Below are 13,366 nucleotides of genomic sequence, written 5' to 3'. Positions count from 1 at the left end.
TCCTGTCCCTGCTGTGCTGTGTGGCCAAAGCAGCACTGCACTGTGCTCTGCTCCAAGACTGGTGTGATACACCTTTCCTGTCAGCCTTCCAGGCTGTCTTGGGCTGGAAATCTCTTTCATTCTGCCATTTTGTGGCTTCTGCTGCTCTAGAATTTGTTTAGAGTTGTTTTTTACGGGTATATTATGGTCTTTGGGGGGAAAGCTACAGCAGGTCCATCCTTCTATTCTGCCATCTTGGCTCCACCCCTGAGAATGAAACTTTTGGGAAATGTAAGTGAAATTAAAAATGAAGGATACAAGAAACTTACAAAAAAAATAACTTAGACATTCAAGAATGAAAATATTTTTCAGGATAATTCCAACCTACCTTTCCCAGTAATGTACTTCTCCAGGTACTCTGCCCAGGAGTTGGGGTAAGGCTCCAATTTATTCATCAAGTCAAAATAGTAATATGAAACTGCAACATCTTTGGCATTTCTTGCCATGTAAATTATCTGCAAGAAGATGGAAGGGAGATTTAGTGGGAATCCCAAGAAGAGAACTGTAATCAGGAAAGTATTTATGCTTCAAAGAAGCTAACGATTCATCAGTAGGTTGATTAAAAATTGGTAGCTCGCACCTAGAGGTTTGCTTTGGAATTGCCTTGGCGGGGTTGAGGTTTACAATGTCACTATCTTGAGTCCCCCAGCTGAGGTAGACTTAGGCAGACACCTTAGGTAGACTTCCACCTTATCTTGCCTCCATACAACTTCTTCCTATCTCCTCATCATGCTGCTGTTTCCTGCCCTCCTACTATGTCCTTTAAAAGTTTTTTAACTCTTCATTTTTTATTTTATTGATATTTTCTGTCTCATGTTTGTCTTTCATTCTCAAAGAGGATCATGACATCACAGAAATGACATGACTTGCAGTTGACTTTGATTTGAGTGAGGGAGGGATGTGCAAGGTTGCCAGCCTCACTTTCTCCTCCTGAGCCATCTGGATCCAGTGACCAGATATTCATCAGGATGACTGGATATGACCCAGGATGCAATGGGAGACCCTGGCCCTTTTAGGCTAAGGCCTTTTCAGATACTTACTTAAAGTGAGGTAATGTTCATTGAGTGAGTAGGCCTCTTTAGGAAGTGAGTCAAGGGATGGCCCCCTTAATTGGAAAAAAAAAATCAAGCTGGGAGGGGAAGACCCTCAGGGTTGCTGTTCTAAAGAGAAACATTTACCATTGATATTCACTCAAAGCCAGGAGGGCCCAAAATATAGCCATTAAGTGGAGCTTGGGCAGCTCATCCTTTCCCTCTCCCTCTCCCTTCCCTCCCCTCTCCTCTTCTCCCCTCCCCTTTCTTCACAGAACCTTAAACTGTTCTGTCTCTTACAACACCGTAGTATCCCATGTATACCTTCACTTTCACCTCCTTTGGAGTCATCACATATGACAAATAGTGTAATATTATCTTAGAGAGAAAAAAATCAGCATAATTGATGGGTACATTGGAAAAGTCCCCAACATGTGCAGTGTGTAAAACCTTCCTACCCTGGCTTTCATATGCTGTTTTTCTCCTATTAGAACATAATCTTCTTGAAGGCAGAGATTGCCTTCTTTGCTTGTAATTATATCCCTGTCCCTTAACAGAGAGTCTAGCAAACAAGTGCTAAATAAATGAATAATCCATTTATCTATTAGAGGTAGATAGAGTGGCGGGCCTCTGGAGTTTATGAATTCAAGATATGAATTCAAATCCAACCTCAAACATCTATTAGCTGTGTGTTCCTGGGCAAGTTACTTAACTTCTATTTGCCTCTGTTTCCTCATCTGTAAACTGAGGATAACAGTATTGCCTACTTCTCTGAGTGACTGTGAAGATATTTAGAAGGTGCTTAGCACAATGCCTGGTACATAGTAGGCTCTCAATAAACCTTTATCCTTCCCTCCCACCTCTTTCTCCTTCCTCTTCCTCTTCTCCTAGGTAGACAGGAGATGTGAGCCTGGGAAAATCACAGTTGCCCTAAGTGGTCTTGTCCATACCTATTTCAGTATCAGATATCCAGAGAATTCCTCAGAAGTCAATTTGTTCTAGGGTTGCTTTGGTTGGTCCAGAACAAGAAGGTGCTAGTTTCCCCCAGAGTTTTGAAGCACATACATAGCCAAGACCACCTAATTCCATGTGAAACTAACATCTTATTTTCTTCATACTCTGCAGTCCCAATCACTGGTGTGGCTAGGACGCCTTGTCTGAATGGCTCTTTATTCACTCATATTATTTAAACCAGCATCTAGCTGGTCCAATAATAATGAATACTTTTTCCTACCTACTTCTTCATCCATCAGTAAGCCAACTGTAAGTCAATCACGGAGGCTTCACATCCAAAAGACAATTTTTTCCCCTTCTGGAGCTTACATTTCATTAAATCATCCAATGTGTTCCATACCTTCTCAAATTGCCTTGTATGGAGATTTATCCCTATTTGGATTCTGATGTGTCTTCCAGGAGAATATAAACCCCTTGAAGGCAGGGATTGTTTTGGTCCTGTCTTAGATCTCCAGAAACTTACATATAGTTAGCATTTAGTGAATATTTATTGAATTGAATTGGACTGAATACCAATTTTATATTTTCAGTGTCCCGTTCAGTTTCCAGAGTAGGACAAAATACATTGAGAATATGTGGGTCCCTGGAGTGATGTTTCACGGTGAAATGAATGCACATTTGCTTTAAATCCTTAAATGAAATCCTTGCCCTATGGAGCTGAGACAGTAACTTCTCGTGGAGACCAGTAATATAGATGACAACCTCAGACTGACAGAAGAAATTAATTACCTGTACCCCTAGGTCTAGCTCTACCATCCTAACAAGCAAGCACTTAAAAAGCATTAACTATGTTTCAGGGCAGCTAGGTGGTGCCATGGTGCATAGAGTTCTAGACCTGGAATCAAGAAGACTCAACTTCCTGAGTTCAAATCTGGCCTCTGAAACTTATTAGCTCTAAGATCTAGGCAAGTCATTTAACCCTGTTTGCTGCAGTTTTCTCATCTGTAAAATGAACTGGAGAAGGCAATGGCAAACCTCTCCAGTATCTTTGCCAAGAAAACTCCAAATGAGGTCACAAAGTCAGACATGACTGAAGTCTGAACAGCAACAGCAAAGATGACCATGCCTCAGTGGATTAGAGAGCTGCAACAAAGATGTTACCTTGCAGTTGTTTTTCCAGCAGTCCTTGGGGATGAGATCAACTGGCATATGGGTCTTGATAAGGCGAGGTGATGGCATCTTTTCTAATGCCTCTGTGCCTAGGAAAAGTTCATGTGGTACAGGGAGACATTAGACTTTGCTAGGAACATTTCCATAACTCCAATTCCATATAGCCAACTGTCACCATATTTTTCTGAGTATAACCTTGGATAAACACGGTGGATGTTGAGGGGTAATCTGAGCAAATTAGAGGCCAATTTACTCTTCAGTTTACAAAATTTGCTCCTATGAAGTATTTTCATCAGCTAGTTGGTGCGGTGGGTAGAGAACTGGGTCTAGAGTCAGGAAGACTCACTCCTTTTTGTGAGTTCAAATCTGGTCTCAGATACTAACTGTGTGACCCTGAGCAAGTTAGTTAATCATGTTTGCCTCAGTTTCCTCACCTGTAAAATGAGCTGGAGAAGGCAACAGCAAATCACTCCAGTATTTTTGCCAAGAAGACCCCAAATGGAGTCTTGTGCTGGATATGACTCAACAAGAAGTGTTTTCATCAGATCAGCTCTGGAACAGTTTTCCTTATCTAGAACTTCAAGGTGGAAGACACCTTAGAAATCATCTAAACCAACCCCTTCTTTTACAGATGGAGACACCCAAGCCTTGAATGGATTTTAGCCATTTGGAGTTTTCCATTAGTTCTAGCAGCTTCTTGGTTCGTCCTTCATGATCTGTCTTGACTATACTCACATCCATCCAGATAAGTGAATCAGGACCCCACGAGTTAAATAGCAGAGCCAGAATAGGGACTCAAGTTGTCTTACTCAAAGGCTCAGTGTAAGGGCTGCTGAAGTGAATTGCTGAGATTGGATGATTATATGCAATGTTTGGCTCTATTGGGATTTTCCCTTTGGAGCTTGTATGGGAGATGGTACAGGAAAACTTCAACAGAAGAAGGAGTTAAGAAGAAGATTTAGAAGGCTTTGCAGTTGGGAAGAAGACTGAAGTTGGGGAGGGAAAATTGGAGAATTTGAAGGAGAAGGATCTGAGATAAAGGAGAATGATAGACCCAAGAAAAAAGACTTAGGCTTAGGTGAAGGAAAAGGAAGAACAGTAGGAGAAGGAAGGGGGTGGGGCAAAGTCAATAAATTAAGGTGCCAGGAGACAAGATGGTGGGCCTAGATAAGAGGTTAGCAAAACAAAGGATAGGCATTTGGGTGTGGTTGTCAAAGAAAGGGCAGAAGGAGAACATTACCCAACAGCTGCAGAACAAACATTGCATGAACTTCAGGTCAAATCTACCCCTGTCATTGAAACCTATTGCTTCTGGTTCTGCCCCCTTTGGCCAAACAGAACACATCTAATCCTTCTCCCACGTGGTAACCCTTCAGATGCTTGAAGACAGCTAGCATCCTGTGTCTGCCATTTATGAGATGGGCCACCATGGGCAAGAAGAGACTTCAACTGCTCTGACCTTCATTTTCCTCAACTATAAAATAAGGCAAGGACTTGATTTCGAATCCCAAATCTATCCTTTGCTAGTTCTCTGGGACATCACCCCCACCCCTGCTGCCTACGCTGTTCAATCAGGGACTTTAAAAAAATCTTTAAGTCTTTAAGAAGAAACTGAATGACCTCTTGTTGGGAATACAGTAAAGGAGATTCTCGTATATATTCAGTTTGGATTAGATGCCACTGATCTCTTGTGGGAACCTCTACACCATGACAGAGGACTCTCTCAATGAAAGATGCTGGGGAATCAATCAAAGATATGAGCCACTGAGGCATGGTAGATAGAAAGCCAGTCTCAGAGTTAGGAAAATCGAGGTTCATGTCTTGCCTCTGAAACATAGAGGGACCCTTGATAAAGTGGCCCAAGCAACTTTCTAAGAACCTGAGAGTAGGCAGTGATCTGCACTGATGAAGAGAGTTATCTCACCTGGGATTCCCTATGCCAAGGGAAGTACAAGTCTGGTTTGATAGACAAAGAAATTAAAAAAAAAAGGAATTTGAACCAGCAGCAAGAAATCCAAGCTTGGAAGTGAGACTGAGGGAGATAAACTGCTGGAATATTTAGTACTCAGAGTAGGGGATTATATAACAGGTCTTCTGGACAAATTTAGAAGTCTTCTCTCCCTAATCTTATCACATATATTCATTTTAAAGTGAATGCCAGATCAGTTCACATAAAAGCAATCAACTTGAAAAATATTGTAAAAGAAATTTGGATATTTCTCGTATTCCAGTTTTGTGTGTGTGTGTGTGATGGATAGGTTTCTGACAGAAAGCTCTGTTCAGTACATAATGCAATGAATAATTTCCTTTTATATGCACAGATTTATGGATATTTCAGAATAAGAAGATTTTTCTGTTTTGTGGGCTGTGACCATGTAAGCATCTGGAAACGCAACGTTGTTTGCCATAACAACAAGCATGCCTTTCTTTTATTACTCTTGAAAATGTACTCAGTACTCTAAAAATGATAATCAAGTGTAATAAGCACAAGTCAAATCTGTGGAATAATAATTTCTGGGTTATGTAACAAGAGTAGGCTTTGAAACATAAAATTGTTTTGAAGTGACCTCTTGCTCTTTGCTCAAAGGAAAGCTGGAATAGGGCTGTTTCACTTCAGCAGCTCAATTTCCAGATGCAAGCTTCCATAAAATAAACATAAAAATGCTAGAAAGGATTGAGCCTTGGCAACTTCACTGTATCTCTGTGACTACTTGATTGCAAATTGCTAAGTGGTATGGTGTCAGACTTGGAGTCAGGGAGACCCAAGTTTAAATCTTGCTTTAGACACTAATTGGTTATGGGACCCTGGGCAAGTCATTTAGCTTCTGTTTGCCTCAGTTTCCACATCTGTACCCACCCAGAGCAGGTATTGTGAATTAAACTTTTGTCACACATGTTTCTTACACATGTACCTCAATCCTATTATGGTTCAAATTTAATCTTATTTTTCCCATGGATGGTGTGTATATTCGTGGAAATGAGTGAACTGGGTTTTAGAAGAGTGCTTTGTATTAACTGTCTTTACCATGTTATCTGAGCAAATACCTTTGATAAAAACTAATTGAGACTATTGGATGACTGTCAGTGAGAACTGACTGTTTTGGGCACTCAGGACCAGCAGTGGGAGAAGCCTCCTCCTTCTCCTCCTCTTCTTCTTCCTCGTCCTTTTTCTTCGCCACAGGTGACCTCTCCCTCCACTTGGGGCACCATACCCTTATATGTGGGTCCTCTGTTCATAGGAATATAATTTCTGGTTGCTTATATTTTGTAAGCTATTATTTATCCATCATTCAATCAATTAATTATTATCACCTTTTTTTTTTTTTAAACTGGGACAATTTGCTTTTGGTCTGTAATTTCATAAATGATTTCTTGAAATATAGTTCTGGAAAAACAGGCTTTAAAAAAGCCCGATGTGTTTCAAATGGAACTACTTGGTTATATCATTAAACCCAAATCACCCTGGTTTTCATTGAACAGCCAATAATAGCTCCCAGAACATAGCTCTGTGATAACTTCTCTAGGTCTTAGTGGTTTAGAATGAGTGTAAATAGTAACTATTTTATGGGGAACTCACATAGGGCAAGCGATCACATGGTGACCAGAAGAAGTGATACAAGGACACTCTCAAGGTCTCTCTTAAGAACCTCGGCACTGATAGGGCAACATGAGAGGCACTGGCACAGGGGCTCAGGATGGCGTGCCCACATCAGAGAAGAGGCTGTGTTCTATGTGCAAGCAGAATTGAAACAGCTCAAAGGAAACTCAGGATTTGCAGGTTTAGAGGATCCGCCCCAAATGTTCACATGGACTATTTGTGCCTGACCTGTGGTAGAGCATTCTGAGCTCTCATTGGTCTGATCAGTCAGACACATTGAAACTTGGCTCTTACATCGTGATGCCATTTTGGTCTTTGAGAACCAAGGACAATAACTAACTAAATGGTAATTGTTATCTATTCTGGCCAGAACCTTTGAGGTTCTTCCCCTGATATTTTTGTGATGGCAAACTAGGCCATCTTTTGTTTCAATTCTTACTTTGCCCTTAGTTCCTGAATGGGTATTGCTTTAGACAAACTGAGACTTGAGAAAGACCTTTAGTTTAGAAAGGCCAAGGTCACCCACTGCATCCCAGGCCATCACCAGTCATCTTGACTTTTTTCTTGCCACTGGACTTTGATGACTCTGGAGGGGGAGTGAGACTGATGATTTTGGGCAGCTCTGCCTCACTTAAATCCGATTCATCCTTGTGATGTCAGTGGTCCTCTTAGACAATGAAGACTGAACAACAACCTCATCTATAAACATGGGAATAATAATTACATTTTCCTCACGGAGTTGTGAAGATCAAGTAAGATAACACACGTAAAATGCTTTGCAAATATTAAAGCGTTATATAAGTACTAGCTATTGTTGTTTCAAAGTTTTCAGAATGATGCTAAGACTCTAGTTACTGCCAGGTGATGCAGTGGACAGTGCCTCCCCTGGACTGAGGAAGGCAGCTTGAGTTCAAGTCCATCCTCGGACACTTACTAGCAGTGAGACGTCAGCTTCCTCATCTGTAAAATGGTCCTCTCCTCTCTCCTCTCCTCTCCTCTCCTCTCCTCTCCTCTCTCTCCTCTCCTCTCCTCTCCTCTCCTCTCCTCTCCTCTCCTCTCCTCTCCTCTCTCTCCTCTCCTGTCCTCTCCTGTCCTCTCCTCTCCTCTCCCCTCTCCTCTCCTCTCCTCTCCTCTCCTCTCCTCTCCTCTCTCTCCTCTCCTGTCCTCTCCTGTCCTCTCCTGTCCTCTCCTCTCCTCTCCTCTCCTCTCTCCTCTCCTCTCCTCTCCTCTCCTCTCTCTCCTCTCCTGTCCTCTCCTGTCCTCTCCTGTCCTCTCCTCTCCTCTCTCCTCTCCTCTCCTCTCCTCTCTCTCCTCTCCTGTCCTCTCCTGTCCTCTCCTGTCCTGTCCTCTCCTCTCCTCCCCTCTCTCTCCTCTCCTGTCTTCTCCTGTCCTCTCCTGTCCTCTCCTGTCCTCTCCTGTCCTCTCTTCTCCTCTCCTCTCCTCTCCTCTCCTCTCCTCTCTTCCCCTCTCTCTCCTCTCCTGTCCTCTCCTGTCCTCTCCTGTCCTCTCCTGTCCTCTCCTGTCCTCTCCTGTCCTCTCCTCTCTCCTCTCCTCTCCTCTCCTCTCCTCTCCTCTCCTCTCCTCTCCTCTCCCCTCCCCTCCCCTCCCCTCCCCTCCCCTCTCCTCTCCTCTCCTCTCCTCTCCTCTCCTCTCCTCTCCTCTCCTCTCCTCTCCTCTCCTCTCCTCTCCCCTCCCCTCCCCTCCCCTCCCCTCCCCTCCCCTCTCCTCTCCTCTCCTCTCCTCTCCTCTCTCCTCTCCTCTCTCCTCTCCTCTCCTCTCCTCTCCTCTCCTCTCCTCTCCTCTCCTCTCCTCTCCTCTCCTCTCCTCTCCCCTTAAACCTGCTGCACTCTGAAACTGGGACGCCAATGGGCCCCTGACTAAGGGCTCCTCTGGACCTTCCTGGCTTTAGAGTGATTTTCAGTAGTAACTGTGGTTGTTTCCCACTCAGTCTGATGTCTTTCTTTTTCTTGGCCTCATTGAAAGGGCCGTGCACTGGCTACTTCTTCAACAGGCCTATTCAATGAATGGGCATTACCTCACCCCAAGTGAATACTTGCAAAGACCTTGGCCTAAAGGGCCCAAGGTCTCCCATTGCATCCTGGGCCATCTCCAGTCATCCTGAGGAATATCTGGTCACTGGGTTCAGACGGCTGTGGAGGAGAAGCGAGGCTGGTGACCTGCACAGCCCTCCCTCACTCAGAACAAAGTCAAGTGCAAGTCAAGTCATCATTTCTCTGAGGGCCTGGTCTTCGGCAACGAAGGATGAACACAATCATAATAGCACCTCTCTCCCTTGGTTGTTGTGATGATCAGTGAGATAATAATTGTGAAATCCTTAGCCCAGTTCCTGGCATATAGCAAGAGCTATAGAAATGTTAGCTATCATCATTATCGACAAGTCATCGTCATCATTATCTTCATCATCGTTCATATCTTGGCTGAAGGAGAATTGCAAATGCTGTTGTGTCTACAGTAATTCAGTACGGCATGCATCAGAAGGACAGTAAGAAAAACACACAAACCAAACAAAGAAAGCAAAGAAGATACCTGTCTTCCTCAGTCCTGGGACAAACAACTCCAACATTGGAACTTTTTCAGTAATGGCAGTTCGACTACATTTTTCGATGTCACCATCATTTTGAATCATATCCACAATTTCAGAAAGCCAGGTGGTACCTGAAGCAGAAGGTCAAGGACATCACATCTATCAAATGAACCTCCCTAAGCTATTCAGCGACTAATGACACTCCCAAATTCATGATCATCCCATGTGAGCTTTTGTTGTACTGAGCACTTGTTGTCTTGGGTACAATAGCCTCTATCATGCCAATTTCATGTTTCATCGAGAATACCCAGGCTTACTGTACAGTCCTGTCAAGTTCTCTGTCCCACAATCAATCAAATTATAAAGCATTTACATTGTTTGGATTGGGGGGACTCAGGGACAAAACCAAACTCTCTCACTGGCTTTGCACTTGAAGACATGGCATCACGTTGAGGAGACAATACATACACTTAAAGAGATGAAATAAATACAAGTCAATTGTGAGTGAGGGCCCTGGCAATTCAAGAAAGGCCTTATGAAGGAGGGAATATGTGAACTGGAGAAAGTACATTCTAGGCATAGAAAAGAGCCTGTGCAGAGGTGAAGGGTTGGAATGTTGGATGCTTATGGACTGTCCCCTTTCAACTTTAACCATTTAACACCCCCATATGTTGGCATAGGCTAAAGGGAAGGGAACTAGACCCTCTCCTGAGCAGGATATAAAAGAATGGATAAATCTCCAGTTTCTGTGGTTCATTTTGGAGGTACTTGTGCTGTGGCCTGTTTTGGACTGGTCCTACCAATAGAAAGTAACGGGGCCTAGTACATGGTGACTGATACTACCCCAAATCCTTAGGGTGAGTCCCTGTCTTGACCTTGTTGTCCCACACTTAAGTCCCCCTATCATTATTCTGCCCCATAATTCAACTCTTAGCTTGTTTCCACCAATCCTTCCACAGGCTCCAGACCCAATGTAAAGGTCATCTATAAGTAGACAGAAAACAACAGTCCAGAAAAGAGAGTGGTCCACAATAGGGAACTCTGGAAGCATGTACTGGGCACTCAGGCCCCGGGGCTCAGGTGGAGGAAAATCCATTATGTCTGACCTGTTACCTGGGACAGGTCTACCATTCCTCCCTAAGCCTGCCTGTCTATTCCAGATCCCTTTGCCTGTTAATGAGATAACAATGAATACTATAAATCAGAAAACATTTATTGAGCACTTATTTCCATGTTAATATCAGATAACTACATATTATATTCAGTTTTGCTTGTATTTATTTATTTCTATTTTTTTATCTTTCCACTCATTAAGCACTTACTTTTGTACTAGGGACTGTGCTAAGAGCTAAGGATACAAAGAAAGGTAAAAACAGATCCTGTCCTCAGGAGCTTCCATGGGGATGGGAAAGGCAACATGTCAGTAACTAGGTCCAGACAAGACATTGCCAGGGCAGATGGAAGGGAACATCAAAGGGAAGCAGCAGAAATGGGGGAAGCCCTTCAAGAGAAAGTGGGCTTTGAGTTGATGCCTGAGGGCAGCTGGGGAAGCTAAGAGGTAGAGCCGCATGTCCAGAGGAGGAGGATGAATGCTGTGTTAAAGGAGTAGCAGGCAGGCCAGTGTTGACTGGACCAAGAGTAGGTTGCAGGGAATAAAGAATGAGAATAGGATGTAGAAGGACAATCAGATTATGAAGGGTTTTAAATGCCAAACAGAAGTTTGTATTTGTTCCTGGAAGCAATAGGGAGCCATTGAAGATCCTTGAGGGCAGCTAGGTGGTGCAGTGGATAGAGTGCCAGGTCTTGAAGTTAGGAACTTGTATTCATGAGTTCAAATCTAGCCTCTTACACTTCCTAGCTGTCTGACCCTGGGCAAGTCACTGAACACTGTCTGCCTCAGTTTCCTCATCCGTAAAATGAACTAGAGAAGGATGTGTCTTTGCCAAGTATCTCCAGTATCTTTGCCAAGAAAACCCCAAATGGGATCATGAAGAGTTGGACAGGACTGAAAAACAACAAAGGAGTTGCTTGAGCAGGGAGGGTGATGTGGTCTACATTTTAAGAAAATCACTTTGGCAGATGAGTATGGGATGGATCAGAGTATGGCAATATGTGAGGAAGGAAATGTTGAGGACCTGGTGAGGAAGACTGTGGGAGTGAAGAGAGAGGGATGTGTATGAGAGATGGGGAAAAGTAGAAATGACAAGGTTTGTAATGGATTGGACACATGAGGTGACCAGGATAATTATAATGCAATTAAGCCAGATATGTGAAAAATTCCAAGACACCTGGGAAGACCCAGATGAAATAATGCAAAATAAGAAAACAAACAAAAAACCAGAATTAGAGGAATGGCATCTATGCCACCAAGTACAATCAGATGAAGGAAAGTGAGTGAGAACGAATCAGCCAGTGGCTGATGGGTGCGTCAAGCAGGTCTAGTGACTAAAAAGGGATGATGATCCCCCAAACAGGGAAATAAACTCAGAGACAGTCTTCAAGCAACTTCAGTTATTTGTCTTGATGTTTCATTTTGTTTTGGATAAAATAATTAAAAAGAAAAGACCAGCCCAGGAAGGGGCAGAAGATTGTGGCAAACCACACCTTCATTGGATGATGTGACTCACACTGGATAACTGGTATCTTTACCACACCTATGAACTACCTGCCTAGGTTTGGTCAACAAAATCCTCCAAGAAGTTGGAGGCAATTTTTTTTAAAGGCTGATGGTTACAAGTGAGGTAGATATTTCATGGTGCGTTTAAAGAGTAGGCCTTACATTTTACTTTAAAAATGAAATTCAGATGGCAAACACAAGGCATACATTTTGTAAAACTAGGTGGTACAGTGGTCAGAGCACTGGGCATAGAATGAGGAAGACTCATCTCCCTGAGTTCAAATCTTGCCCCAGAAACTTATTAGCTGGGTGACCCTGAGCAAGTCACTTCACCCTTTTCCCTCATCTGTTAAATGAGCTGGAGAAGGCAATGACAAAGGACTTCAGTATCTTTGCCAAGATCTACAATGGGGTCACGAAGAGTTGGACACGACTAAAATAACAAAACAGCCGTCAATAACATGAAAAAACTAAGTGTGTGAATAATTCAAAAGCTTTCCCCTTCTCTGGTATTTAATAATCCTCAGCTTTTAGCCCAGCTCACATGATTGCAAGGGAAGAGCTACAAGTCCATAAAATGTTTTTCCCCCTCTTCCGAAGATATCTATCTCTGCCAGAAAACAAGAACCATGGCATAAGATCCACTATGCTATCTGAGGAGGGCAAGGACTTGATAAAACTGGAGAATTTCTATGACATCTCTTGGTTGTCGGACTTTCCAAAGCTCACCAGACTCACCAGATCTGGGGTAAGTGGCAATCACAATGTCATCTGGTCTCCACTGGAACTGCTCTATTCTCTCCCAGTTGTGTGAAAAGGCACAGACAATGGGGTAGCCATGGACAGTCTTGGGCTCTTTCCTGATCAAATCTTCTAGGGTGGTCATCTAGGAGGAGGCAGGGGGTGCAGAGAGATGAATTGAATCCAAATTGGAATCGTTGGTAGGCAACTGTCACAGAAACGTGAATCTGAAATCACTGCACACACTACCAGAATATAAAGGGCAGGCTGTAAACACAGGAAGAGACCACGTGGCAAATTGAACAAAGGTCTCTGGGAGGGGAAGGATTAGGATAAAATCAAATAAAGGTTTCCTTTGAAATTCTTACTAAAACTTCAGAACAAAGGTCAAGCAGGGAGAGTGATATCTTTAGGAATCAGGTACATCCTCAAGTGAGCCCTCCAGTTCACTACCAGTTTTAGAGATCTTCTTGAAAATATGTTTTTAGGAAAAGATCTTGCCATAGGAGCAGCTAGGTAGCTCAGTGGATACAGTGCCAGGCCTAAAGTCGGGAGGATCTGAGTTCAAATCCAGCCTCAGACGCTTACTAGCTGTGTGACCTTGGGCAAGTCACTTAACCCTGTTTGACTCAGTCTCCTCATATGTAAAATGAGCTGGAGGAGAAAATAGC

At 43.2% G+C, this 13,366-nt stretch overlaps 1 protein-coding gene across 1 annotated transcript in view; it reads right to left on the bottom strand.

Annotated features, from left to right (window-relative positions):
* Positions 1-12,972, bottom strand: part of LOC140514336 (sulfotransferase 1B1-like) — a 28,230-nt gene extending 15,258 nt beyond the window's left edge. The window contains exons 1-4 of the mRNA XM_072624545.1: positions 12,693-12,972; positions 9,340-9,468; positions 3,186-3,283; positions 368-494 (exon numbers count right to left, since the gene is read on the bottom strand). Of these exons, the coding sequence (XP_072480646.1) occupies positions 368-494; positions 3,186-3,283; positions 9,340-9,468; positions 12,693-12,840 (502 nt within the window). The 5' untranslated portion in view covers positions 12,841-12,972. The remainder of the gene's footprint in view (positions 1-367; positions 495-3,185; positions 3,284-9,339; positions 9,469-12,692) is intronic.
* Positions 12,973-13,366: the final 394 nt, after the last annotated feature.

This window comes from Notamacropus eugenii, chromosome 7 (genome assembly GCF_028372415.1).
Source record: "Notamacropus eugenii isolate mMacEug1 chromosome 7, mMacEug1.pri_v2, whole genome shotgun sequence".
Classification (NCBI taxonomy): Eukaryota; Metazoa; Chordata; class Mammalia; order Diprotodontia; family Macropodidae; genus Notamacropus; species Notamacropus eugenii.
Note: the sequence above shows the minus strand (reverse complement) of the source record. Positions and strands in the feature narration are given on the sequence as shown.